This window comes from Perca fluviatilis, chromosome 19 (genome assembly GCF_010015445.1).
Source record: "Perca fluviatilis chromosome 19, GENO_Pfluv_1.0, whole genome shotgun sequence".
NCBI classification, from domain to species: domain Eukaryota; kingdom Metazoa; phylum Chordata; class Actinopteri; order Perciformes; family Percidae; genus Perca; species Perca fluviatilis.
Genome location: NC_053130.1, coordinates 33,157,509 through 33,181,696, shown reverse-complemented (window position 1 = coordinate 33,181,696; position 24,188 = coordinate 33,157,509). Strand labels below are relative to the sequence as shown.

The 24,188-nt window shown below is 41.2% G+C and overlaps 1 protein-coding gene across 1 annotated transcript in view; it reads right to left on the bottom strand.

Moving 5' to 3' along the window:
• The window catches only part of slc2a15a (solute carrier family 2 member 15a), a 42,134-nt gene extending 18,166 nt beyond the window's left edge, over nt 1-23,968 (bottom strand). The window contains exons 1-7 of the mRNA XM_039783510.1: nt 23,507-23,968; nt 16,778-16,876; nt 10,486-10,646; nt 9,111-9,235; nt 7,536-7,681; nt 7,196-7,328; nt 5,241-5,428 (exon numbers count right to left, since the gene is read on the bottom strand). Of these exons, the coding sequence (XP_039639444.1) occupies nt 5,241-5,428; nt 7,196-7,328; nt 7,536-7,681; nt 9,111-9,235; nt 10,486-10,646; nt 16,778-16,876; nt 23,507-23,551 (897 nt within the window). The 5' untranslated portion in view covers nt 23,552-23,968. The remainder of the gene's footprint in view (nt 1-5,240; nt 5,429-7,195; nt 7,329-7,535; nt 7,682-9,110; nt 9,236-10,485; nt 10,647-16,777; nt 16,877-23,506) is intronic.
• Nucleotides 23,969-24,188: the final 220 nt, after the last annotated feature.

The following is a 24,188-nucleotide window of genomic DNA, read 5'->3' as shown; positions in this document are numbered from 1 at the left end:
CTGGGTGTCGACAATCTTGCCTTTCTTCTCATACCATCAAATTGCCTGTTTCCATAGAAATAGCCACTTAGTTTACACTTATAGGGCAACTACTGTTTTTTTCAACCTGGACCCTATTTTCCTATGTGTTTGTGTCTAAGTGACTGATGGGAACAACAATCTTTGACATTGGTCCAGTTTTCTTGTGTACTCTTCCCATTGCAAAGAACCGTGGCCATTGTAGTGGGCTAACTCAATCTATTTCATGGTTAATAAAGTGCTGAGCTTTTTTTTGAACTAGTCATATGGCCATGGCAAACAGTTGTCAATGTCCGTTCTACTCTCATTCTATTTCTCCCCATAATGTGACATATGCTTCAAGAAGAAAAAAAATGGTGTAAAAATCTAAATGAGGAGGCAGACCTTTAGGACTTTGCTGCACAGGTGGCACAGCACTGCCATGGAGAGACAGCAGACATTTGCTCACATTCAATTCAACTCAATTTGAGGCCTCCGGAGGGAACAGGACAGGACAGGAGGTGTATTAACTGGTGACAGCAGACGGTGATGGTTAGAGGAAGAACTGTGCCAAGGCTTGCCAACTGTCACATCTACTTAGAACTAAAGATCACCCCAAGCCTCTGCCACATCACAGTCATCATTACTATCATCATCGATGGCGGCAGTAGCTTAGTCCGTAGGGGACTTGGCTTAGGAACCGGACGGTCACCACTTTGAAGTCCCGGACGGGCCAGGTACGGAATGTGCCAGTTCACCTCCTGGGCACTGCCGAGGTGATCGAACCCCTGACTGCTCTGGGTGCTGTGCTGTAGTCACCCATCATTCTGACATCTCTCCACATTTGATGCATGTGTGTGTATTTCAAGAAAAATAACCGAATGAGAAGTCGAATCACCGCCTTGCGATAGTATGCCTCCGCCAACCAGTGCAGTTTACATCTCTGTCTGTCCAGACTTAGATAATACGTGTACTGAATAGGGCTGTCACGATTCTCCAAATCAACAATTGGATTTTGATATTGATTTTAAGATCACGATTCAATTTTTTTTTTTTTTTGAGTTTTTAAGAGTTTTTTTAATGCCGCAATTGAATGCACGACGTGTACCTGAAAGCACCCAGGAGTCCCTTCGGAGCCCACATGCTTCACCGTTGTAGCCAACTGTTAAGCTAACGTTAGCCTGTGTCTTTAACTGCATGATACCAGCTGGTAAGCTACACTGTCTTTTTTTCAGTTTTGTTTCTTCAAGCGTGTGCAAGTAGGCGGGGTGGAGAGAGATAAAAAATAGTGGGGGATTTAAAATTTTGTGACGCCCCTAGCTGTCCGTTTTGCGTGGATGCTTCACACATAAACAACGCTGCAGCACAAACTCTACCGACCCAGTAGTTACAGGAACGTAGTTAAAGGAAAAGTCCACTTCTAAGCAGATCTACTAACTATTCTCCCCCAAAACCGTTTTTTTCCATTTGCATTCGCACTGGCCAAGTGGCCATAGGAACTGGTAGGAGGGGTAAGGGAGTGATACAAGCACGGCAGCGGTCTTTATAGTGTTATACACCAAAAAAGTATGAACTAAATACTAAATCTAATGTATATAGCATATTTGTCATCATTTAAACAAGTCTCCCGAAGAGAAACGGGTAGCTCTCTGTCCCCCACCTCTGCCTGCTGCGCTGTGGATGTGTGTGTGTGTGTGTGTGTGTGTGTGTGTGTGTGTGTGTGTGTGTGTGTGTGTGTGTGTGTGTGTGTGTGTGTGTGTGTGTGTGACGGCCGGACAGCGAGGTTGTCAAGGCACGCTTGTGGAGTTTATCTCCGTAAAGACAGTTAACCACAGGTTCCCGTTAATTTTATGATGGACATGTGTTGTGATATTTAAACAAACGAACCGTCAACGGCGAAATAAAAGCCTCTTATTTACGAGAGCGTTCTGAGAGACCTCCGGCTTACAGCGTGACTGTCCGAGCGACGAGCTAGCGGCTTAGTCGCCTGCTGACTGTCGCCTGCTGACTGTCGCCTGTCGCCTGCTGACTGTCGCCTGCTGACTGTCGCCTGTCGCCTGCTGACTGACGGTACAGATCCACTTTTGCGACACGACTGTCGGGTGGTGTCGCGACGTCATATAGCCATGGTTGATGCTCCACGCCCCTAACCAGCAGCTGATTGGACGAACGCGTGACGTGGGTGTGGCTACTCGAGAATTTCAACAGTGTCATGGCGGCTCGTTGAGAATACGATCTCGTATTTTACAAAAATAGTTCACCGAAATGTGTTTCTGAAAACATTTTAAGCGAGAAATAGGCCATGCAGTTGCTGAATATGTCTTCATTTCAGATCAACAAAGGTCAGTTTGAAAGATTTTCGTCTACTTCTACTGGATAGTTGCGTCGCGTTCAACGCGATTCATTTGCATAAAGCTGGGCATCGGCAAGCTTTTTGACGCGCAGCATTTTTTCAAATGTAGCGCTGCCTTCCCGGAATGCTTTTCAGGAGCGTTGAAGTCGCTTGACCTCACCCATAGGAATAGAGCGGGGCGCGACGCGACAGAAGCGTCGCACGGACAAGTGGATCTGCACCGTGACGCCTCACTTAATGGAGCTTCTCAACTCCGAAAACTTTGAAGCAAATTGTCAATTCAGCAAAATTTTTCGCAAGACTGCCTATATTCTAAATCTAAACAGTTAATGTCTTTTTTTTTTGTCTCCAATGCTTTTGTATTTATTTCTGTTACTTTTTATATTTATCTGTGTTTCTGTCCTTGTACCGTTGCAACTAGAGCTGCAAAATGTAATGGACCAATTGTCAACTGTTGCCAACTACTTTGACAATCAATTAATCGGTTTGAGAAAAAAAAAAAGTAAAATGTCTGTGATTCCAGCATCATTTTATAATTTCTTCACTCCTCTGTTACAGTAAACTTAATATTTTTGAGTTGTGGACAAAACAAGACATTTCAGGGCGTCATTTTGGGCTTTGGGAAACACTGACCAAACACCTAATCGATTAATCGAGAAAGTAGTCGACAGAATAAGTCGTTAGTTGCAGCCCTAGTTGCAACAACTGAATTTCCTTGCCAGAGATCAATAAAGGTGTATCTTAATCTTAAATCAATGATATGGTCTTTATACGGTCATGTTATGTTTCTCTTTCTAGTATTGCTGTTTTCATCATCATCACCACCACTGATATCACCCTAATCCTCCTTATCTTCAGTGCTGCTCTTAGTATGTGCATGTTTAGGCTAGGGCTGCACAATTAATCGCAATTTTATCAAAATTGCAATATGAACTAGCGCAATATCCAAATTGAAGGGGGGCGCAATATTTGTTAAAGGCAAAATATGTGTCTAACCATTCTAAAATAAAATATCTTTGTTTGGTACAGATCCTGGCAAAAAAAAAAATCACACTTCAATCTTTTTTCTTTTTTTTATATATATATATTTTTCAATGAAAATGAGAATAATGATACAAAAATGATCATTCCCTCCAATATCGTGAATCATATCGCAATATCAGTCAAAATATTAGATATTTTCCTAATATTGTGCAGCCCTAGTTTAGGCACTGCTTACCTTTGTTTAAGCAGAGCTAATTAGCAGCTAAAAATACAGCCTGGAGAAGGGCGTGCTAATGAGTCCAGCTCCAGTGCTTACAGTGTGCACTCTCTGGCCCGGGCGCCCCGGTAATCATTTGAAAAATTGATGAATCTTCGGGGCATAATTCAGAGGAGGAATGTGGGTAATCGTAACGGCAGAAAAATGATGACACCAGCTATTGGCTTTATTGATGAGATGAGACCACGCAGGGCTTATAAAACAATGAGGGATCATTTAGGCTTACTTTCATCTCAGTGTCTTTGTCTAATAAGATAGATCAATCAGAAATGGGAGCTGTAAAAAAGGGGGGAGTGGTCAGGGTGGACAATGGAAGTCAAAAAGTAAACAGAACAGCAAGTGAAAGGAGCTGACTTAAACCATCTGATTGCATCATGAGTTTGTGCTGCTCATCACTGTAGCCTAAAGACTACATTTAACAGAGACCATTTAGCATCCAACAGCTGATGGTTAGCAAGCACAAAGAGGGTATATAGAGACAGAACATGTTTGCTGACACCGTTTTAAAGCAAACACCTGCTAAACCTTGGAATGCCCTCTGGACAATAACACTACTTTATACGATTGAGTATTTTGGGTGCCTTTTTAGGGAAATGCCAGTATGATTACAGATCACACACGCTGCGAAGGAAGGTTTGGCTAGTCCACATATTCTGGAGAAAAACGTATATTGGCATTTCTTTAAACCAATCACAGTCGTCAAGGCCGTGCTAAGCGCCGCACGGTGCCGCGGCGACATAGCCTCGGGAAGGAACTTGTTTTGGTGGAACGTGTACGTTCAAAAGTAGTTTTAGTCGTGCAACAGACTAGTGTTCTGTAGTGGTGTTCTGTAGTGGTGCAAAGGACCCTAGGGTGAATTACTAAAGTGATGGTTCGGAGTAATTTCACCCTAGGGTCCATGACCTCGAGCCAAACAACCCCCAAGAAGCTTTTTTCACCTGGGTCGAACATTGGGAGAGTTAACATTATCAGCTGAATAGCTTAGCGCAGGGGCTAACGGATCCACGTTTGTATCTCGTAAGTTACCCCACTAATAATGCCAACAGGCAAGTGCTATTTACATAAACTGGTGTACTTAGAAACTTTCCAATCCATCGTTTTATGAGTGCATAACCTATTTGTACTAGTGTAGAAGTTTGGTATCATTTCAGGCATTATTAGTGGGGTAACTTACGAGATACAAACGTGGATCCATTAGCCCTAAGCTATTCAGCTGATAACGCTAACTCTCCCAATGTTCGACCCAGGTGAAAAAAACTTCTGGGGGGTTGTTTGGCTCGAGGTCATGGTGCAAAGGACCCTAGGGTGAAATTACTCCGAACCATCACTTTAAGTCACATAGAGTTGAGTCAGACCATAAATCTGGTGACTTTAGCCTTGCCATAACAATATCAAAAAAAGACTGGATTTTAGCTTTTTGCTTGGAATGATTTGATATCCTCCCAATGCCAAAATATGCCCATATTTCTGTATGCTTGGACATCTAACGAGTTTAGGGAATTTCCATTTTGAGGAAGCACCTGGTGAAAATTTTAACATTTTAGACTTACTTTAAAAAGTATTTTGTATTATCAAAAAAGACACACGCACGGCTTCGTATACGTTACGCAGTTTTCAAAGAGTCCTTACAGCATCGATGCCAGACAGCTGCATGCCGACGTTGATGACCATCACGCTGAGCACCTGCCAGCGGACTGTGTCATCCAGCAACAGTTTCCATACGGACAGCGTCTCCACTGAGGACAGAGAGCGCTGCTCCTCCTGCATCTCTTCAATCTCAGCCTGGATGTTACACTTGGCTCTGTACCACTTCAGGGCTGAGAGACAGGGGACAGAAAAACAGCATGGTCACAGGATATCAAGGGAAAGAGACAAGAGCACACACTTTACTTGGAAAGTTGGACAAGCTAACTAGCTAGCCAAGATAACAGTAGTGTGGATACAGAATTTTGCCCTGCCTAAGTGTAGTGATGTCAGTCAGTCAGAAAGTCTGTCCACCAGTCATTAAACCTTTAAAGGACAAATCCGGCGAAAAATGAACCTAGGGGTTAATAACAACGGTGTACCGAGTCGAACGTTCTCTGGTAATGACCAGTTGAACGACGAATGCCATGCTTGAGCTATATTACTGGTTACTGGTTACACGGTGTTCGTTGTTCGACTGGTCATGACTGTTTTCCCAAGATGGCGCCCGCCTGTATACGTGAACGGTAGCTGTCATTATAAACTATCTTTTTAATAAACTGTCTGTACACTTACAAAGGTCTCAATGCTTCGGTTTACATGTAGGGACCCTCATTATGCTACCGTGGAAGTGTGGTGATATTTTGAGCCTTGTTAGTGGTGTAGAAATAGAGATTTCTTTTTACTTTACCAGTGCCCCGACGATTAGTGTAATAAGCTAATTAGCGGTTTGCACTGAAACTGTTCACATGCATGAAAACATATCTCAGAGAAAGGTCGACTCGGTACACATGTGTTATTAACCCCTAGGTTCATTTTGCGCCGGATTTGTCCTTTAATATGCAGTGTGTCAAAAGGATTAAAGGGATACTTTAAAACTTCTCCATAGTCAATGTATGGTGGATGGCACACCCCCAGTTTGGACAAGCAGGCAGGAGTAAAGCAAAGTACCGCTGTAAACGGGGGCTGCAGCTAAACGTATCTAAGCTACCTAAAAAAAAAAAAAAACATCTACATCAGTTGAAGTGTATGCTATATTTAGAATGTGTTCACACTTTACCTTTGTCAGAGAGCCCTTTCTCTTGGCAGTACATTTTCTCAACTCTAGAATGTGTTCGTATTTCTACACAAAAGCACAACTATATTACGCCGCGGATCAGCTGTTTGAGTCAGATTTTCAGCAGTTTATGAAAGAGACAACAAATACAGGAATATAAAATGGAGTGAATATGACAGCAACAAAGAAATGCCGTTCACTGTGGATAGAAGAGGAGACTGAACGGCCGGGGGAATCCTGTGGAAAGGAACTGGCTGTCTGGCGGCAAGGTAAAGTGGTGAAAATATGTGTACACTTCAACCGATATTGATTCTTTTAATAAGGCTTTATTTTAGGTGGCTAAAATACGTTTAGCTGCATTGCTTAGCTTCCTTGTTGGTACTCCTGTCTGCTTCTTCAAACTGAAAGAGTGCATGCTGCCATCTACTATAGGTAATACACTGACTATGGTGAAGTATTTCATACAACCCCACTTAAACATATCCAAACTATCCCTTTAATTCTTGGTCTCATCTTGTTCTGTGTACATGCTGCTTCTGATCTGTAGCTCTGATATCTCTAAATAATGCTATAGTGATGACACACAGCTGTATCTCTCTTTAATAGTAATACCTCTGTGAAGGTAGACAATTCACAAACTGCAATAGTGCAATAAAAGAATGCACGTCTCAAAATGTATTATTATTAGGCTGTGACACTACATGAATTATTTTTATTGAACCAGTTACCAGTTATTAACTCTAGTTCAAATGGTCCTCATTCCTCCAAAATGTTGGTAAAACTCAGTGTTCTGTGTACTGTAAAGTGTCCCCTTGTTAATGTGCAGCAGCGCCACAACACTGACCTGTGATGGTGGCATGGACGTTGTGCTTCTCAATCAGCAGGTACCTGGGGCTCTCTGGGAACCATGGCAACAGCATCAACTGGATAAAGGTGGGTACCACTACCACTGAAAGAAAGATGGGCCAGTGCTCCTCCTGTAACAGTTACAATGCAGTAATACTTACACACCTGCATTTATTGTATAGGTGAACACTACATTGGTTGTCTATGAATACATTCTAATGAATAAAGGCCATTTCAGGTCAGACTCAGGCCAACTTTAATCAGTCCAAGATGTGCTTTGTCAGGATTTTAGCTTGAAAGAGTAAGCCCACTAATGTTAGGAAAGCAGTGTTGGCTACCTTTCCTAGAAGCTCATGTAAGCCGAGGATTTGGGCGGCGAAGACTCCGGTGCCAATAAAGATACTCGGCACGAGACCCAGGAAGCCCCGTAGGTTCTTAGGTGCTATCTCACCCAGGTACATTGGTACTACACTCAGAGAGATGCCTGCAGTAAAAATAAACAAAAAAAAAGATCTATGTAACAATGCAGTGATTTAAAATACATTTTCTATGAAGACTTCATAGTATAATTCTTCAGCATAACCAGTGTTGGGAGTAACGCATTACAAAAGTAAACAATTACAGTAACGTATTGCTTTTTGCTATAACACATTGATATATAATGCATTACTAGCAATCAATCAATCAAACTGTATTCATAGAGCAATGTAAAACCACCAAAGTTGACCAAAGTGCTGTACAGAAGAATAAATAAAGACATAAAGTACATAACTCACATAGGCATAAAATACAAACAGAATACAAATAAAACAAGTTAAGAGACATAAAACAAGGGAAGGCAGCCATTCAGTAAAACAGTTAAATCAAAATGCCAACATTTGGTGTCAAAGGCCAAGGAGAAGAGGGGAGATGGGTTTTAAGACAAGATTTAAAACCTGAGTAAAAGAGTAACGTTGTTGGAAGTCGATGGTTGAGATGACTGCAGAGACTGATTATACATTTGCGAGATGGACATACTCCCATTATACGCCCTGCTATGTCCTGCAGTGCCCTGCTACGTCCTGCAGTGCCCTGCTACGCCCTGCTACACACTGTAACAACCTGCTAGGCCATGAACTACAACTACTATTTCTAGTCATAGTTCCATTATCTTTAAGTGACTATAATTCATCACACCCCCAACCGGCCCCGTCAGACACCACCTACCAAGAGCCTGTGTCTGTCCGAGGTTTCTCCCTAAAAGGGAGTTTTTCCTCAGCACTGTCGCACTTAATGGTTGCTTCTGGGGGAATTACTGGAATTGTTGGGTCTTTGTAAATTATAGAGTGTCTGTGATTTGATACTATAAATAAAATTGAATTGAAATTGAATTTTCAGGAGCCATTACGCTGCGTTTAAACGAGGTGCTGTCCTGTCTCTGTTCCAGTGGTCAGAGCCAGAACCAGAGTCAACATCTGTGTCACAACAAGTAACGGTACGTTAGTGCGGACAGCAGGGTGTGCGAGCAACTGACAGATATAAACATGTCGGGAATTAACATTTATGCTGGTTAAACGTAAATATAGCATTACATTTTTATCGGTACGTAACATTAGCTCCTTGATGTTGTACTAACGTAACTCGGCACGTAACGTTAGCTTAGACCTCACAATGCCTTGTGTTTCTCACTCCCGCTAACTTAATGCTCATAAGACGTGACATGAGCGGGTAGGCCAAAGTGAGAAGAGGAAGATTAGCTAATCTTAGCCGACATATTTATAAAAAATTTCACATTCGAATAGTAATTTCAGCATCCGAATAGTATTGATTTTTTTACTATTCAAATTATATTCAATTTTCGGTGTTCGTTCCAACAGCCCTAGTATATATATATGTGTGTGTGTGGGGGTGTGTGTGTGTGTGTGTGTGTGTACCTGAGTGAATTCCTGTGATGAAGCGGCCAATGATGACCATCTCAGGTGAACCACAAATCCTGCTGAAGCCCATGAATGAGCCAGCGATAAACACCAGCACTGTTGTGTTGACCACTGTGCCTTTCCTGAAAGTGGACACACACAAACACACACACACACACACACACACACACACACACACACACACACACACACACACACACACACACACACACACACAGGCAGTAGGCAGACATTATGAATATACGTAAAAGCATATGACTCAGAGACAGCAGCAGTATATGGTCGACAGCATTACCCCCTCGGCTGATATACACATAGTCATATTGATAGACATGTATGCCTGTATGTCCTGATTAGCCATAAAACAGCTCACAAGGTTGCTCATAAGCTGTGATTAACCATAAAACCGTGCTGTGTGAAGAAACTGATCAGCCTGTAAATGGGTTTATAAAGTGCCTGCTTTCATTTGCATTTAAATGCCCACCGAAGTTCTATTAAATAGCGGAGATGAATGGAGCTTTAGGATGATTTGCACCGAATACAAAGTAAATTGTCTCTGCACTTTGAGGACTAGTAAACTTCTGAAGGGCAGAGGGGACGAGATGACACTGTGCACTCTTAAGGACAGCCTCGCGGGAGGGGGTTACCAACAGCTCTGAATAGAGGACAGAGGCATGATTGATAGAACGCCCTGATAAAGTGCCATTTGTGCCAGTGTAGGGTGTGTGTGTGTGTGTGTGTGTGTGTGTGTGTGTGTGTGTGTGTGTGTGTGTTTTGGTATTTCTGTCTCTGAGGGTCTTATTTCCTAAACTTGCGTTATCCAAAAATTATTTCTCTTTTGTATATGAAACACGACTAGACAATGTTTATGCGTGTCATTTTCAGAATTTTGAAAAAGAGTAGTGTATGTTGCTTGCTGTGATTGTGTATTAGTGGTGTTCAGGTGTTGGCGGCAGCACCAGATGCTGCTGAGTGTCTCTCAGGCTGGCAATGCCAATTGGCCACTATCCACCCTCATGGTTGGGAATGGGCAGTCTTTGGGGTTATCCGGTAGGGTGTCAGGACAGAGCAGAACCAACATCCAAATACAGCTCTGAGGGCTTCTGAAGACAAATATTTACTTCTTTATTTCAAACTCTACTTGTTCTACAAAAGCAGTCTAAGGAGGCATCATTATGATCTTTATCATTACACATTGACAAATAAAAAAAAAATCAAACATATCAGTATACCGTATCAGGGCCTTAACCTCATTGGTTAGAGTTAGGAAAAGATTGTAGTCATGGTTTAAAGAATCCAACATTGTCTGTTGTAGAACTGGTCTAGAATCTAGTATTATCTCCTGAACTTTCTGTGAAAACTGATGTCTTACCTGCCAAAGCGAGAGACCAGTATGCCCACGATAAGGGAGCCCAGCAGACCTCCAATAGCGAAGACAGACACAGTAAGGGAGTACATGAGGGTCAGGGTCTCCTCACTGAGTCCTGTTCCATTACGACTAACCACTGTCTTGTTGTAGAAATCCTTTATGTACTGAGAGGAGAAGGGGGATAGAAACAAGGTGTAGGAAAGGTCAGAAGGGGAAGGTGGTGGAAACAATGATGACAAAACATGATCATTCATGATGTATGAAATAAAATAGTGAGCGTCACTTTGTGCAGTGACTGCCAGGTATGAAAATTCAGGTTTGCAGGAGCTCTGCCAATTATGTTCGTTTGTTGGTCGTTTGGACACGAGATAAACTTACAGTACTGTAGAATAAAATGTGTGCAGACTTAAATAGGAACAAGGTCCTGTTTTAGTGTCAATTGCACAATAAGGCAGCCTCAAACGAATTGGAATTAACAGGCAACCTGTTGCTTTAGCAAAAGTCTTCTTCACATTTCCCAATCAAAATGGAAGGTCGAGGGAGAGCTCTATAGCTGAACATGCTATGGACTGGCACATTCCAGTTTAAACCTCTAATTTAACCACTGAGTAGACTGCAGAGGGCCCACAGAAAAAGCAGTAACTCACTGGTTGCGTCCGAAATTCCATACTAACATGCTATTTAGTAGGCTAAAACAGTACGTGAGATTTTTTAGTATCTACGGAACATTAGCATGAAACCAATAGTTCTTGAATTGCATATTATTTCCGGTGAAATACTACAGTATGCAAACATTGTACACTAAGCCGGCATAAGTATCCCATAATGTAATGTGGTAGTAACGACAACGTTCATATCAGACAAACAGCAACCAAGGCAGGTCTGTAACGTCAATAGCGCTTTCATTTACATTTCTACATATTTAAAATCAGTGATTATGTCACCTGTGACTGTTGGTCTAGGTATTTACCTTTTTTAGTTATGTAAGCATTATCGGGCCATGCTGCTGTAGCTGAGTTCGGCAGGGGTTACCACAGTTAAGCATCTCCAACCGGCAAGGAGGCTCTCAGGAAGTGATTTTGACAGTTTAAATGACAGCTTAGTGTGTCCGAAAATATCCACACTACTGTTTATTGACACAAAAGTAAGTTGAACGATAGTACACATATTAGGTATTTAGTGCTAAAAAATGATGGATTTTGGTAACAGTATTTAAGCAAATTATAATTTTTGGGTTTTCCCGTTTTAGCTTGAGCTGAAAATTAGCTGTTTTCCAAAGGGTCAAGTTCAAGTTAATCTCTCAATGACAAAATACATCTCTCTTAATGACTTTAAAAAGAGTGCCTCCCAAAAACAGTTATAACACCCCTCCCCTGCTATGGTTAAGTTCTGGTTAGGTGTATGCATAATGACTAAAGCCCCTGACACACCAAGCCGACGGCCAAGAACTAGTGGCGATGAAGGCCGATTGTGGCATGGCCTCACGTCGGCCCACATCGGCCTTTGTCTTAGCCAAAAATCAGCACTGGAACACACTGCACAGACTACAGCCGACGGCAGAGTACCACGTACGTTATGTGCCTGTGTGAGAGGAAATAACTCTCCATACCAGCAGGCGGCAGTAATCGATTTGTCATTCAAAAAGGGAAACCGGAAACGTTGCTATGATATCCACAACAAACAGTGTTTGCTCGAATCAGCGGAGGCAGAACCAAACAGGGCCTTCACTATCCGCAGGATGGCAGTGGACATCCATTCTCTCCGCAAAGTATTCTCCCTACAGTGGGAGCGGAGGGACCGAGCCCGAACGGCCCACTGCTGGCTCGTTTGCTAACGTTAGCTTGCTAATTCCACCCACCCAACATGCCTTCATCCTACACTGTTTACAGAAAATTACCACAGAGGTTAGCATATATTTCTGGATCTTGTCTAACTCTCCGTGGATTGTAAATACATTTTGTATCCCTAAATCTGTTTTTCCTAAGCATGTCAGATAACATGAATGACAGAGACAGAACGTTACTGAATGTAAGATGCTTCTTATTAACAGCCTATTAACAGAAGTCCAACATGTCAACAGCAAATCAACTTCTAAACAAAATATATGTTGGGTAGTGGAGGAAACTGGTTGATCAATCAGGAGCTACAGTGTGTAATTCTACAGGTCACTGAATTCCCCTTTGGATTAAAACAGTTCATTTGTCCATTCTTCCTACTATTACATTATCTTTCAGATAGTATTCATTGATTTATGAATGTAATATATATTTGAGCATAGTTATCGTTTTCAATGGTTACTTTTATTTCGTTTTAATCTTGTCTTTATTGGAAATCATCAACGAATATTTTTTCGTCATAGTTTGTCTTGAGGGAATCAACACTGGTTACTTGTTCCAATCCACGGATGAAATTGGAAAATGTGTGTAACACTGGTCAGCTCATTCCCTCACCTACTACAGGTAAAGCAAACTCAGCACTTAATCTTCACAGATCAGATGCTGTATTGGACCAATAGAAAGGATTTGAGTCAATCAGAGAGCATTCCTTCCTGATAAGAGAGGGAACCTTTGTGTGTCATGGGGACAAGATATCCTGGTTTCACGAGACCAGCACCAACACACTCTTTTTCTCTCTCTCTTTTTTTCACTCAGCTCCCTGTCTAATCAAATCAAATCTTTTTTTGACCTCAGTTTACCATGTTATAGCACGAGTTGGTGGACCAGCATCAATTGGTGGACGCATGCTGTTATTTCACTAAAAGCTTTTATGCATGTGACTTGCTCTTACTTCAAAGTCCGATTTTGATGACAAAGACCTCAGGGGGGCTCTTTTATTCTAAAATAAAGTATCACCAGGCATATTTTGGTTGCAAGAAAACGGTTGGATATCGGTAGTGATGTCAATGAAAAGGTCTTTCACCAATTGTAGGATAAAAAAGAGAGAGATACAGAACCGAATTAAATTGGAATCAGCTTATAGTTATACCGTGAAAAGTTTACTGTTCCAACGTTTTTCACATTCTAATAATATGTTCTCCCATTATTGTGACATACAAAGTTTCTACAAAATACTACTTATCTTGTTATAATTTGAAACGTTTCACGTTATGTTATAACATATTGTTATAAAGTGAAGCTCATATTTGAATGAGGAAATGGTGAAAACACAATTTGATTAAAGGTCCCATGACATGGTGCTCTTTGGATGCTTTTATAAAGACCTTACTGGTCCCCTAATACTGTATCTGAAGTCTCTTTTATATAGGCCTTAGTGGTCCCCTAATACTGTATCTGAAGTCTCTTTTATATAGGCCTTAGTGGTCCCCTAATACTGTATCTGAAGTCTCTTTTATATAGGCCTTAGTGGTCCCCTAATACTGTATCTGAAGTCTCTTTTATATAGACCTTAGTGGTCCCCTAATACTGTATCTGAAGTCTCTTTTATATTGAGCCAGATGGTCCCCTAATACTGTATCTGAAGTCTCTTTCTCGAAATTCAGCCTTGGTGCAGAAAACAGCCACTAGAGCCAGTCCCACAATGAGCTTTCCATAGGAGGTTCCATTTCTGTGTCTGTAGCTTTAAATTAAATGCTATTGAGGAGTAGATAGGGGGGGGCAAGGTGGAGGGTGGGGGTGTGGCCTTGACCAACTGCCACTTTGCTCGTTTGAAAGCCATGATGTCTCTCTCTCATGGGTGGGCCAAATTCTCTGGGCGGGCAAAGCAGAGAAAGGGGAGGTAACCTTGCTCCTTATGACCTCATAAGGAGAAGATTCCAGATTGGTCCATCTGAGCTTTCATTTTCTCAAAGGCAGAGCAGGATACCCAGGGCTCGGTTTACACCTATCACCATTTCTAGCCACTGGGGGACCATAGGCAGGCTGGGGGAATGCATATTAATGTTAAAAAACCTCATAAAGTGACATTTTCATGCCATGGGACCTTTAAGTTCTTCATGCTTCATGCTACTTGTGTTGAGACATGGCGAGATTCTGCTGTTAATGAGCACGGCGTGAAATAAGAACATTAATAAATCTTCAAGGCATAGGCTATATGTTTCATTTCATTCATTCTCCACACGGTACCTCACGTTGTTTCTCAGTAAACAGAAGCACATGTCAAGGTCAAGGTAACTTTATTATCCCCGAGGGGCAATTATTTGTACAGCCGGCAGACACACATAAAGACAAGACAAACAACAACAACAGCGAAACATAAAATACCCACAATATATAAAACAAAATAGTAAAATGCATACATTTAAAACAATTCTGGCAAATTGTTTAAAATGGAAATAGAAGTCGGGATAAAAGAGTTTCTGAGTCTATTGGACCTGCATCTAGGCATGGAGTACCTACGGCCTGAGGGAAGTAACTTAAACTGGCAGGACAAGGGGTGGCTAGGGTCAGCTGCAATGGATCGGGCCTTTTTTGCCACTCTGTTGGAGTAGATGTGGGAGAGAGTGGGGAGGTTGATGCCTGCAATCTTGCCACATGTCCTAACGATACTCTCTAGTCGTTTTTGGTTTTTCATGGACAGAGAACCAAACCAGCAAATAAAACAGAAGGTTAAAACAGACTCAATAAAACAGGAATAAAACATTCTCATAAATGTGGGGTCAATGTTGAAATTCCTCAGTTTTCGATAAAAATACATACGCTGATGGGCTTTGGCACAGACAGCATCAGTGTGTGGTTCAAAACATAGCTTGCTATCAATTATTGTGCCAAGGTACTTATATTCTTGTACTGTCTCAACAGGTTGGCCATCAATGATAGTGGGGGGAAGAGGGGGGCACTGTTTCCTAAAATCAATAATCAATTCTTTAGTCTTAAAGACATTTATATTTAAAAAAGAACGCTTACACCAATTGTTAAAGTCCTTCACTATTGGTCCGTGTTCAATCACACTTTTATTAAGTAAAGACACAATGACAGAGTCATCTGCAAATTTAATCATCATCCTGCATGCTGCAGGATGATGTCATTGAACGTTTCGCTGTAGAAAGTTAGGGGAGGGGGGGGGGGGGGGACATCCAAAATGGCGCTCTAAGCAGACGTGTTTGGATGAGCTCCGCAAACCTGTTTTCGTTTAAATTCATAGCGTGAACAAGTCAACTATCTTTACGTACTTCGACAGTAATTCTATCCTGCTGCTTTTGGTTAACGCCAAGAAAAGCTCCATTAACTTTAACTTTAACTTTGAGCTTACTCTGCTAACTCTGCTAGCAAACTTGGTACTGCAACTCTGGATGGACAATTTGCAACTAAGAAAGCGCTTATTGCAAACATGTCTGTCTTGGCTCAGTGAAGGTAATGATGATGGATGAAGAATTTCCCATATCTTCTTGTTACACCAAGTCTTCTGCAGTTGATTATAATAATATATTTTATATTAGGGCACCTTTCAGGACATCCAAGGTCCAGAACAGTCTCACTCCCAGCGCGTCAAAAACTGACGCTTGGTCAGGTGCCTTTGGCTTTAGGTTCTGACACAAAAAGTCTCCTTTAGCTCCTCTGTCAGATGCTGGGGGCTTTTAACTAATTCCAATGCAATCCCATCCAATGCGATATTTGATGCTCTGGGTACACCTTTTGCCTGATTTTTCAACGTGCTTGGTCGGGACCCTTGGCGTCACTTTTTAATGGTCTCTGTCAGGACCAATTTGGCGAAATCTTTCAACATGCAGGGTAAACCCACTTAGTTAGGGTTAGGAAAAGATTGTGGGTGGGGTTACAAAATGTACGTTTAAGTAACACATGGGACAAGAATGGGACACCAACCCCAGTCTCCTGGGTGAAAGTCCACCACCCCAACCTGCCTCTTTACATGGATTTCATACTACTGGCTACCTCACATTGTAGCGGTCAAACTGCTGCTATGCCCAGTTTGGTCAATTTGGTCAAATATTAACACCATTTTATTTAGGGGTATGTACCATGTGAGCACAGGGCTTCTCTAAACAACAGGCCAACAAAATAAGCTAGACCTGCAAGGTCTGCCTTAGTTGACATTGTACTTTAGTGGGCCAAAGCCCTAACAAATGCAACTAATTAAATTAGCAAAAGTAAAACACACAGGGAATCTGTGACCTTTGGTTCCACAGTTGTTGATAGCCCTGAGTCCCTGAGTTGAAGTGGTGTGTGTGTGTGTGTGTGTGTGTGGTGTGTGTGGGTGTGTTTGTGTGTGTGTGTGTGTGTGTGTGTGTGTGTGTGTGTGTGTGTGTGTGTGTGTGTGTGTTGGTGTGTGTGTGTGTATGCGTTGCGTGTGTGTGTGTGCGTGTGCATCGTAGCACCGCACCAAACGGGGAGTTGACCACTGCCAGATTGTAGCCATAAAGCATGGAGCTCCCGAAGGAGGTAAGAAATGCGACCGCCAACAAAGAGCTGGTCAGTTGCTGAGAGAGCAGGACAGCAGGAAAAAAAAAAAAAAAAGAGAGAGAGAGAAAAAAAAAAAGAAAAAAAAAAAAAAAAAAAAAAAAAAAAAAAAAAAAAAAAAGCTGTGTTAGGAAGTTCATCCAGAGAATGGTGAGGAAGTGAGTCCTACTTCTAGGCAGGGCAAGGCAATAATGTATTGTATATATACAGTATATAGCACATTATCATACACAGAGGTGCAGAGAAGTTTAAAACCAAATTAATGAAATAAATAAGTATAAGTACCATAAAACAAGACTAATTACCAGCTGTGGAAAAGAGAACAGTCTTTAATTTAGTTTTAAAAATGGCTACAGTTGGGGCCTGTCTTAACCACTGACTGCAGTGGGCACCACTAACTGATCAGTCTCTGCAGATGACCTACACTTAGCAAACATATGTACCATATATGTTGGGTCCAGACCATCCAATGACTTGAAGACAATAAGTAGGGCTTTGAAATCAATTCTAAACTGAACCGGTATCAGTGCAGGGATGTAAGAATTGGAGAAAAGTGCAGCATTTAAATGAGTTGCAACTGTCTAATGGTCTTATTGCGAAGGCCAGTAGAGAATGAATTACAGTAGTTTAGCCTACAAGAAATAAAGGCGTGAATGAGCTTTTCTAAATCTTGCTTTGATACAAAGTTTCAAATTGTCGCTGTTTTTAAGATGCCAGAATATTTATTTTGTTACAGCTTTTAATGTGACCACTGAAATTCAAATCTTTATCAATGTTTACACCAAGGTTCTTAATATGGGTTTTAGTTTTTAGTCCCCTAGAATCAAGGTAAATACTAAGCACCAGCCTTCCTTTTTCTATTGCCGAACAGAATGATTTCAGTCTTAGTTTTAAAACCCATGGTTCTCATTTTCAGAAGGGGCGTGACAACTGCAGCTTTTAGTGATGCTTCGCCAGACCTTCCTCCACAGCGCTGCGGAGGAGGGTCTGGCTACGTGCTCTGGTTTATTGGCATTTCTTAAACCAATCACAATTGTCATGGGTGGCAATAAGCACCGGACAGAGCCACGGTGCCTCTGCAAAATAGTCTCGGGAAGGAACTTGTTTCTCTAAAACTAAATCGTTTCTTTTCAATTTTGTGAAATTTGCAAACTCCTTACATTTTTTAGCTGGCTAGTCCACGGAAACGGAAAATACATATATCTGGCGGAATGTCCTGCGAAGTGGAACGTCAAGGATATATAGACTATCTTCGCTCTGACTTCCTGCATTCTGTCTTCTGATATGCTACTGTTGTAGCATTTCTCCATGGGGCTTTCTGTTTGCAGGACATTATCTTAGTCTTAACAAGTGCTAATGCATCAAAAACCCTGAGTGTTTTAGAATTAATATTATTACATTTTTTTATCTAAAACCCTGCTACATGGTTAATGAATTAGATCGCGCTTCCATAAAAAGAGCACAGGTATTTTCAGTAATGTATCTTTTTTGACAGTTTTAGATCTAGTCTGAAAAGCTTGAGAAACTAATGCATCAAAGAACATGCAGAAGTGAATAGAGAGAGCTAGATTCTTGACATTTACAGCAGGAAAACTAAGGCCCTTACTAAGAACCAAATCCATAGTGTATGACCACTAGTGTGAGACAGGCCAGTCACATTCTGCGACAGCTCCAAAGTATCAAATTAGGCCCAACATTATTTAGCAGTGTTATTATTGATATGAATATTGAAGTCAACAGTTAAAATAAAAGAATTAAAGCGCATACATATAATTGACAGCATTTCAGAAAAGTCGTCAATAAAGTCTGCAAAGTATTTAATAATTCTTGGTGAGGTACAGAGATTTTCAAAGGAATTAAATTCACCTAGTGACATCTGTTTGCATTGAAATGCATCTTTGAAAATAGCAGCGACACCACCAACCTTTCTCCCAAGTCTAGAAACATTTAAAAAGTTTAAATGTGGGGGCTCAATGAGAAGCGTTGCACTGCAGCTTTTATCTAACCATGTCTCTATTGAAAGCATAAAATCTAGCTGGTATGAGATGACAATCCTTAATTAATAAGGCAAAGTCAACATGGGGCCGACTCATAACCCCCCTAAGCACCTGTGTGTGGACAGCAGTTGCAATGGTTCATCTATCCACCAGGAGGAGCAGTGATTCTGGACTCTGAAGCGGGTTACTGCCTAAAATCAGCTGCTCTTATCATATTTGATGTGTAGTCTACTGTAGGATGGAGGGATTATAATATCATGATCATATCATGTTGATCAGTTCGTGAAAATATATTGCTAAAGCATTTTGTAAAACCCTGATAGGCTACAGTTTGTTGTTTTTATGCTTTTAAGGAAGCAGCGAGACAGCTGAAGGAGACACATCTGTAGTTAAAGTTAAAGATTTTTTCTGGCCCGCTGCGATGAGGAGTAAACCTTTATATATGGGCGCCTTCTCTACCAACTACCAAGCGCCCCATAAAAAGACATTTACCCATAGACTTACATGGCATGAGAGACCTTTTTTTAGCATCACAACCCCCTCGAAATGACAATTTTCACTATTCACTATCAGTCACTGTTGCTTCATGCTGTTTTATGTCACGAGGAGTGCAGGGAGTGTTAAAAGCATCGCTTGGATACAGAGCCCCGAATCTTTTAGGTAAATACTTTCAACTTGTGTCATTTCACCTTAGTCTCTCTGACTGGACTGGCAAATTATTGGAGCAAACATTCTGTTATTGGGGAAATATAATTTATATGTCCGCCCTAACACGGTCATGGGGACTTGTTCTAAGCTGCTACCACTACTACTACTACTACTACTACTACTACTACCACTATTACTGCTATTACTACTACTTTGCTATTCCTTAAAAAAATGTAGTGTATATGTAAATGTAGTACTTGAACTCTACTCTAGCATAGTATAACAAAAATAGGTTTCAAGATGACTAATGCTGTTTACGTCAAATTCTTACCCTACCAATGTAATTTAATTTAAAAAGAGTCACATCAGACAAATGTTGCCTCTTTTATATAGCAGGAATGAAAATTTGTCATCCCTAATATGTGTTGGGATCTGGTTTCAAAATGATGAAGACAGTTGGGGAACAATTTTTCCTAAATGAGGTCTAGATTTTTAGGCATTATATTATCTAATGGCTTGAAAAAGTGCATATAGCTTCTGTAAATGGGAAGAAAATCTCCCCAGACCCCCCTGGGTTTGGGCTGAGCCCCGAATGTTTACATCGTCTGGCTCCACCCCTGGGTCTTTATTTAAATGAAGCTCTTAATTCGCCCATCAAAAATGTCTTGCTTGCATTGTTCACATTCCTTGCTGTAAGCAAATCAGAGAGCATGACTGGCTGCCAATTCTGAGGGAGCTGAGAGGCAAAGACAGAAGCTTTCCCTAACAGTGTGACCAGTATCTCAAGAAAGTCATATCCAGCTACACTTTAAAATGTCTGCATCGGGAAAATATTTGAATAATGCCTGATTGAAGGTGATGCCAGACAGAGAAAGACAGGCATATGACATGAAATCCAAGTGACTTAAATGAAATGATCAAGTTCATTTTTGTTATATGTGAAGTTATAAAAAATAATCAAAATGCCCCCAATGTGTCATTACATATTAAGGAAACATGCTAAGTTGAAATACTATCTTTTCTGACAACAATGCTAATGCCAGTATTTTCTCCTTTTGAAATATCCATTCCGTGACGGAATTTCTGCTTGTGTGTTGTTATCAACTGCCCAGTTTGACAGCCAGGCCAGGTTGCCAGATATAACTGTAAAAACAGCTGTAGTTAGTACAGCCATTAAGGCAGCAAACAAAGAACGGGATCAACAGAGATAAATTATTCCCGACTTTAAAAACCCTGGCATGTTTCTAACAGTTGTGTGACTAGAGACCCCCTGGTAAATATTGGAGATGTATTTGAAAGATGGAGACAGCTTAGAGCCCAAAAGGACGCAGAGTTGGCTAATTTCCTCCTGAACAAGTAGCTAAGCATTAGCCTCAGGATAATTTATCACGGCTTCAACGGACGGGCCTTTTATGTCATTTCAACATTTGTGTACTCACATTGAATTATATAGCTAGAGTACCCGAGTTAGTTACTCGCAAAAACAATTGAGACACAGCCAGTAAAGTGATCCCGACTGGTCATGGCTAACGCTGACATGCTAACCCTGCTAACTGGTAACGTTACCGGAGGACCAATAATGCGGGCCACGGCTGTTTACAACATGTAGCCTGTTCAGCGGCCGGAGCCGACAACGGTGAGTTATTTGAAGCCAAGAGAGAGGGGGGCTGTAAATCAGGAAGAGAGGATCGTGAGTTTGCAGTGTGTTTAGCGATTGTTGCCGTAATTCTGAGCCAATAAAGTGTTTTATTTCAGTCGGATGGAGAGGACGGCAAGGTAGTGGTATTTTTAGCGGTTCCAATCATAAACCTAAGCTGAGGAAGTGTGTCTGTCCATCGTGTGGAGAGGACGGCGAGGTTGTTGTGTTTTTAGCGGTTCCTACCGTAATTCGGTAGTTGGGTACAGATCTCTGCGTGAGCACGGGCTTCTATGACTGTCAATATATATAACGTTAGCTACTCCGCTGTGCTGTGAAGTAATGAAAGCAACATTGTTGTGGATGCTCCTTCACCGTGCTTTGAAAAGGGTCTGGCAAAGCGAAACTATGGGTGCTGCAGTCTCAGCCTGGCAACCTCCGTGAACTTGGAGTCTGGGGAGGACAGGGCGGGGGAGACGACTCTCCAGTATTTGAACTTGTACTGCAGTAACTATTTTAAACACCAGCTGTCAGTGTTACATATTGCACCTTTAAAATACTGTTGGACAGTAGCTCATCTCCATGGTTCACGCTAATGCTGTAGTATACAGATTTCTATAATAGCATAGCAAATCTTACAGCCTATCTCTATGCTATACACTATAGAAATGTACTCTCTATGCTAGCATTTTAACATGCACTAATGGAAGATAGTCATAATACTCGGATCAGGCTTCTTCCCTTATTTTGTTCTTTTTGGCCAGACCTCTAGAATCCCATAGTTTTGGTTTAATCAATAATAGTTAAGTTGTGAAGCATAGCATTAGCATATCTTACATGGTTAAATTATTGGACTTTCTTTCAGTTTGTGGCCCTCAGATTACCTAACTTAAAGATGACAAAGATGACCAGTATTAGTTTAGCTGAGTTTATTATAAGGTATAAGGTATATTAGCTGACGACTAGACCAGCGATCTTCAACAGGGGGGTCCGGGGCCCCTAGGGTGTCCTCAGAGTTACTGCAGGGGGGGCCACCAAGTTATTGTTAATTTTTTCAAAAATGAAAATGTCTTAACATGAATCAAACATATTATCAAATATAAATCAGCCTTCTTTTAAAAAAAACATTGATGATAGGTTTACTGGGTAAGAAAATCTCTAAGGCAGCCATACAGTTAATCCTAAGAATTCCCTGTGCCACATGTATGTTTAACATTAAAACATGATTTATAAAAGCATGCCTACTATTATTATTTGAATAGCTTAGTATTCAATGTACTAAAAAGGTTTGGTATAAAGGCTTTAGGCAGCCGATACATTATTGCAGTTTATTATGAAACTTAATATGTAGTAGGGGGTCCCTGCTCCGTCTCTCTCTCAGTTAAGGGGTCCTTGGCTTAAAAAAACGTTGAAGACCCCTGGCCTAGACGACCAGCTAGCCCCAGTATCCCAATTACATCTGTACTGGATTATTCTGCACTTCATTATTGATGTTGTATACTGACGTTCAGTGCGAATAGAGAAAGTAATGTGGCCTTTATGTAGCAGTGTTAAAAGTATGGGTGAGGTCAGGGTGGTGGATGGGAGTGTAGCCTGTCAGATCTTTCTTCAGGAGACCAGTTTTAGGGCCCTGCACAGACCTGCAGCTCATTTTCACCTTTCAACCCTTAACCATGATTGTTTGGCTGTAGTCCATGTTAAGCTATTAAGCTTTGTGCTAGCTACAACAGGCTTTTATACATGCTAGTGTAGTGGGTAACTATATATAACTAATTATTTAAAACAGATATGACACAACGCACAAAAGAGTTGGGTGAAATATTAAAGATTGACTCTTACAGTTAGTCCAATTTATTTTATTAGCAAGTTTCAAAGTTTAATTAAGTCTGATTTTATTCAAATTACACTACTTTTTTCATGTAGACTGTACTGAAATTAGGGTTTATTGTATATTACTCACCCTACTGAAAATATCAATTGTTTCACCCAACCGAAAAAAGAAAAATCATAAAAAAATATATATCGGTAAAAGAAGCACACATTGGCTTTTGCCGCTCTAGCCGCTGGCCACTCCTCTCCTCTCTATGTTGCCTCATATTTGAAGTAAAATCAAAGTAAGTTTTTACAGTGTGGGTTTCGCTTATCATAGTACGTTTGATGATTTTAAGGTTTGGTGATCTGTTTCAAATATCTAATAAGATCATATTGAGTTCAGCCACTGATCTTCTTTTTCCCAAGTATTTGACTGTTAAAGTTTGAAAGTTGGTAGGAAATGCTATTAGCTGCTGGAACTCCATGTCTAAAACAATAGGGAAGCAGTCAGCTGACAGCCCTGGCTGACCTGATTTATGCAGTCAGTCTAAACTTACCGATGTGATTTTCCCTGAAGATGGAATTAAAACCTCCTCAGCCATTTAAGAAAATCTGTCCTCCAGTCCCAAACAGCAAACAGCAGAAAATCTCTACACTGCAAAGGATCTCATGGCTGTAGCAGCAACACACAAGGTCCACGAAACTCCACGATAAAATGGACAAGCCAGTTGATGTGTTGTGTGCCAGGCCTTTCCTCCACACAGCAGCAATCCACAGGCCCCCCGATAACAAGCCTGCACACTGTCCTCACATGACGGATAGCAGCGTGACAGACTGAGAGAAAAGCCTGCTGGAAGCAATTAACTCTAAGTGAATTTACAAAGAAAGAGAGGAGAGGAGAAGAGAGGAGATTAACAAGGAGAAGAATAGGGGTGAAAAGTAAAGGAGAGGAGGGAAAAAGATGGAAGACTCAAACACTGATCGTTTGTCGAGTCGCAGTTGACAGAAGCAGAGCAGTGGTTTTTGTGATTAATTATTGGGTAACAATCACCCGACTAACATTCCACATTTCTTAATCCAATGACTTTACCTCCAGTGCAGCTTTATGAAAGGTTGGTTTTGTTCAGAAAATCCTGCCCGTTGGCACTAATATTCTCTCTACCAGCCTACAATTCATCACACTATACACTTGGTTATTATAACATAACTATACATTTGTAAATTCCATGAGCTGGCCTG